The sequence below is a fragment of the Balaenoptera ricei genome, chromosome 4 (genome assembly GCF_028023285.1).
Source record: "Balaenoptera ricei isolate mBalRic1 chromosome 4, mBalRic1.hap2, whole genome shotgun sequence".
In the NCBI taxonomy this organism is placed as follows: Eukaryota; Metazoa; Chordata; class Mammalia; order Artiodactyla; family Balaenopteridae; genus Balaenoptera; species Balaenoptera ricei.
The window spans coordinates 127,552,981-127,555,787 of record NC_082642.1 but is presented as its reverse complement, the minus strand read 5'-3'; the positions used below and the strand labels follow the sequence as shown (position 1 = coordinate 127,555,787).

The 2,807-nt window shown below is 51.7% G+C and overlaps 1 protein-coding gene across 1 annotated transcript; it reads left to right on the top strand.

Annotated features, from left to right (window-relative positions):
- The first annotated feature begins 529 nt into the window (after window positions 1-529).
- LOC132365499 (ankyrin repeat domain-containing protein 6-like) lies at window positions 530-2,212 on the top strand. Its single transcript, XM_059922220.1, is given in 1 exon segment — window positions 530-2,212. A coding segment is annotated over 1 exon segment (1,683 nt).
- The last annotated feature ends 595 nt before the right edge of the window (window positions 2,213-2,807 follow it).

The following is a 2,807-nucleotide window of genomic DNA, read 5'->3' as shown; positions in this document are numbered from 1 at the left end:
ATCTTAATATAGTGGACATGACCTCATGTAATTTTATATTTTTCTTATCCTTCTTTCTGCTGAACTTGCAAGAGAATGTGTTTGTTTAGAGGGCTCTTAGAGGATGATTTTCTTTAAAAAAAGGCCTCAAGTTTAGAAGAGGATCTATAGACCTTTAGACCCTAGATCCCTGAAACACCCCTGACGCTTCAGGAATAAGCAAAAGAGGCCTGTATATGGATTTGCTGACTGATGAAGAAGTTGACAAGCATTTGTACTCATTTGAAATCAAATGTTCATTTAGCACCTCATCCCCCAGGAGCTTATACTCTAATGAGAGCCAGAGACAAAGCAAATATTAGAAAACAATATGATCTTGGAGGCGCCAGGCATCCTGACTGCAGAGGTCCCAAAGATGGCATAGTGATGAAGGCCCCTTCCAATGATCGGAGAATCTTTACCCGAGGGTACCTGCCTGGGCCTGTGGCATCACCTTGAGCCAAAGGAACTTGTCTACCACTTCCCCGAAAACGTCTTTCTCTCCTAATTCATGAGCCAGCAGGATGCGGTCGCCGGGCTTTCAGAATGCCTGCTCATAGCTGTGTACAAAGGCCAGGCAGAGAATGTGTTTCAGCTCATCAACAAGGGCACCAAGGTAGCTGTTACCAAGCATGGCTGAACCCCCCTGCATCTTGCTGCCAATAAGGGCCATGTTTCTGTGGTCCAGATCTTGCTGAAGGCTGGCTGCGACCTCGATGCCCAGGACGATGCTGAAGACACAGCACTTTATATTGCTGCTGCCCTAAATCACAAGAAGGTGGTTAAAATCTTAGTGGAAGCCGGAGCAGATGGGACCATTGTCAGTAATGCAGGCCGGACCCCACTGGAGACTGCCCGCTACCACAATAATCCGGAAGTTGCTCTCCTCCTCACTAAAGTGCCCCGGGGAAGTGTCTCAGCAGGAGACACCCATAGCAGTGAACAGGCTGTACCCAGAAAAGAAGAGCCTAGAGAAGATTTCCTGTCCGCCTCCCCGGAGCCCAGAGCAAAGGACAACAGGCAGAAAACGTCAAGGCCCAACGTGTCAGCGTTTTCTGACTCCACCCCACCAGCAGACCAGCAGCCCTGACAGCAGAAGAACTCACGCACTCACGATCACCCTAAAAAGAGGCCCAGGCATCGCTGTTCGCCCCCATCCCCTCCCCATGAGTTCAGAGCATACCAGCTCTACACGCTGTACCGGGGCAAGGACGGCAAAGTGATGCAGGCGCCAATAAATGGCTGTCGATGTGAACCCCTGATCCACGAGCTGGAGAATCAGTTGGAGGCAACTGTGGAGGAGATCAAAGCAGAGCTGGTGTCGTTTCAGGATAAGATGAACACGAAGCTGGGGCACATGGGGAATGAGACCCAGCACCAGATGTGGGTTCTGGACCAGCTGATGGTCGAGCGACTCTCAGCAGAGAGGACGGAGTGCCTGAACTGCCTGCAGCAGCGCTCGGACCCGGAGAAGTACGAGGGAGAGAAACGGCAGATGCCCTTGGTGGATGAATTAAAAACTTGGTGCATGTTAAAGATTCAGAACCTGGAGCTGAAGCTTTCTGGAGATTCTGGGGCCTCCAGGACTAAATCCACACCCTCCGCTGGCGAGTCCTCCACAGGTGTGGGTCAGTCAGTGGGGACTGCAGGTCCAGTAGCAGCCTCTGACAGCTCCCCCCAGGTGGCCAGGCCCAAGGAAAAGGCCCTCAGCTCCACAGCCGCCCACAGACCCCAGCAGGAGCTGTCTTCCTCGGACTGTACAGGACCCCAACTGAGGAATGTCAAGGTCCAGACAGCCTCGTTACCCTTGAAAGAGGCAGCCAAATGCGACCCACAGGCCGGGCCCTGTGTTGACAGAGGCGCCCAAACCAAGAGGTGTGGGAAAAGTGGGCAGACGAGGCACCGCGGCCAGCGGCCAGCAGCCAGCACCGCCTGCGGGCGGCCGCCACCAGCAGCAGGTGGCGAGCAGACGGCCCCTCACGCTCGAGACACCTCCCAAGCGCTGGAGCTCACCCACTATTTCTCTGAGGCTGTTTCCACCCAGATGGAAAAGTGGTATGAAAGGAAGATTGAAGAAGCACGAAGCCAAGCCAGTCGGAAAGCCCAGCAAGACAAGGCCACGCTGGAGGAACACATTAAAAGTTTAGAGGAGGAACTTGCTAAACTAAGGACTAAGGTACAGAAGGAAAACTAGGGCCTGGGAAGTGGGACGAGAAAGGATTCCTGGGACTTCCCTGGTGGTCCAGTGGTTAAGACTCTGTGCTTCCAATGCAGGGGGTGGGGGTTCAATCCCAGGTCCGGGAACTAAGATCACACATGCCATGTGGCCGGGGGTGGGAGGCGGCGGCGGCGGGGAAGGATTCCTGAGGATTTCCGGTCCTGCAGCTGCAGAAGAGCTATGTCCAAGGTGTCGGTTATTGTACACATAGCAGAACTTGCCTTTTAAAAAAATCACTAATTTCTAAAATGTGCCACACACATGCTTCCTATGCCCTGAAGTTATGAAGACTTCAACAATTAGACTGAAACTAGGGGAAGCTTGCTTAGTTTCAGGTTTCATTACAGATTCGAAACCTCAGCCCAAGTTCATCTGAAGTTCAAAAGCTCAGATTAAGCCAGCCGTGCTAAGAAACTGAAGGATGTGTAAGCCTCAACTCTAATATTCAGGATATGAAATAATGTAAATGAAAAGCAAGAAAAAATATAAATCCCTGTGAACTCAAATCAAGCAGTCATTTATATCAACATGCCTGCTGTGCCTGGACAGACTGTCTTTCTGTAAGAGCTGT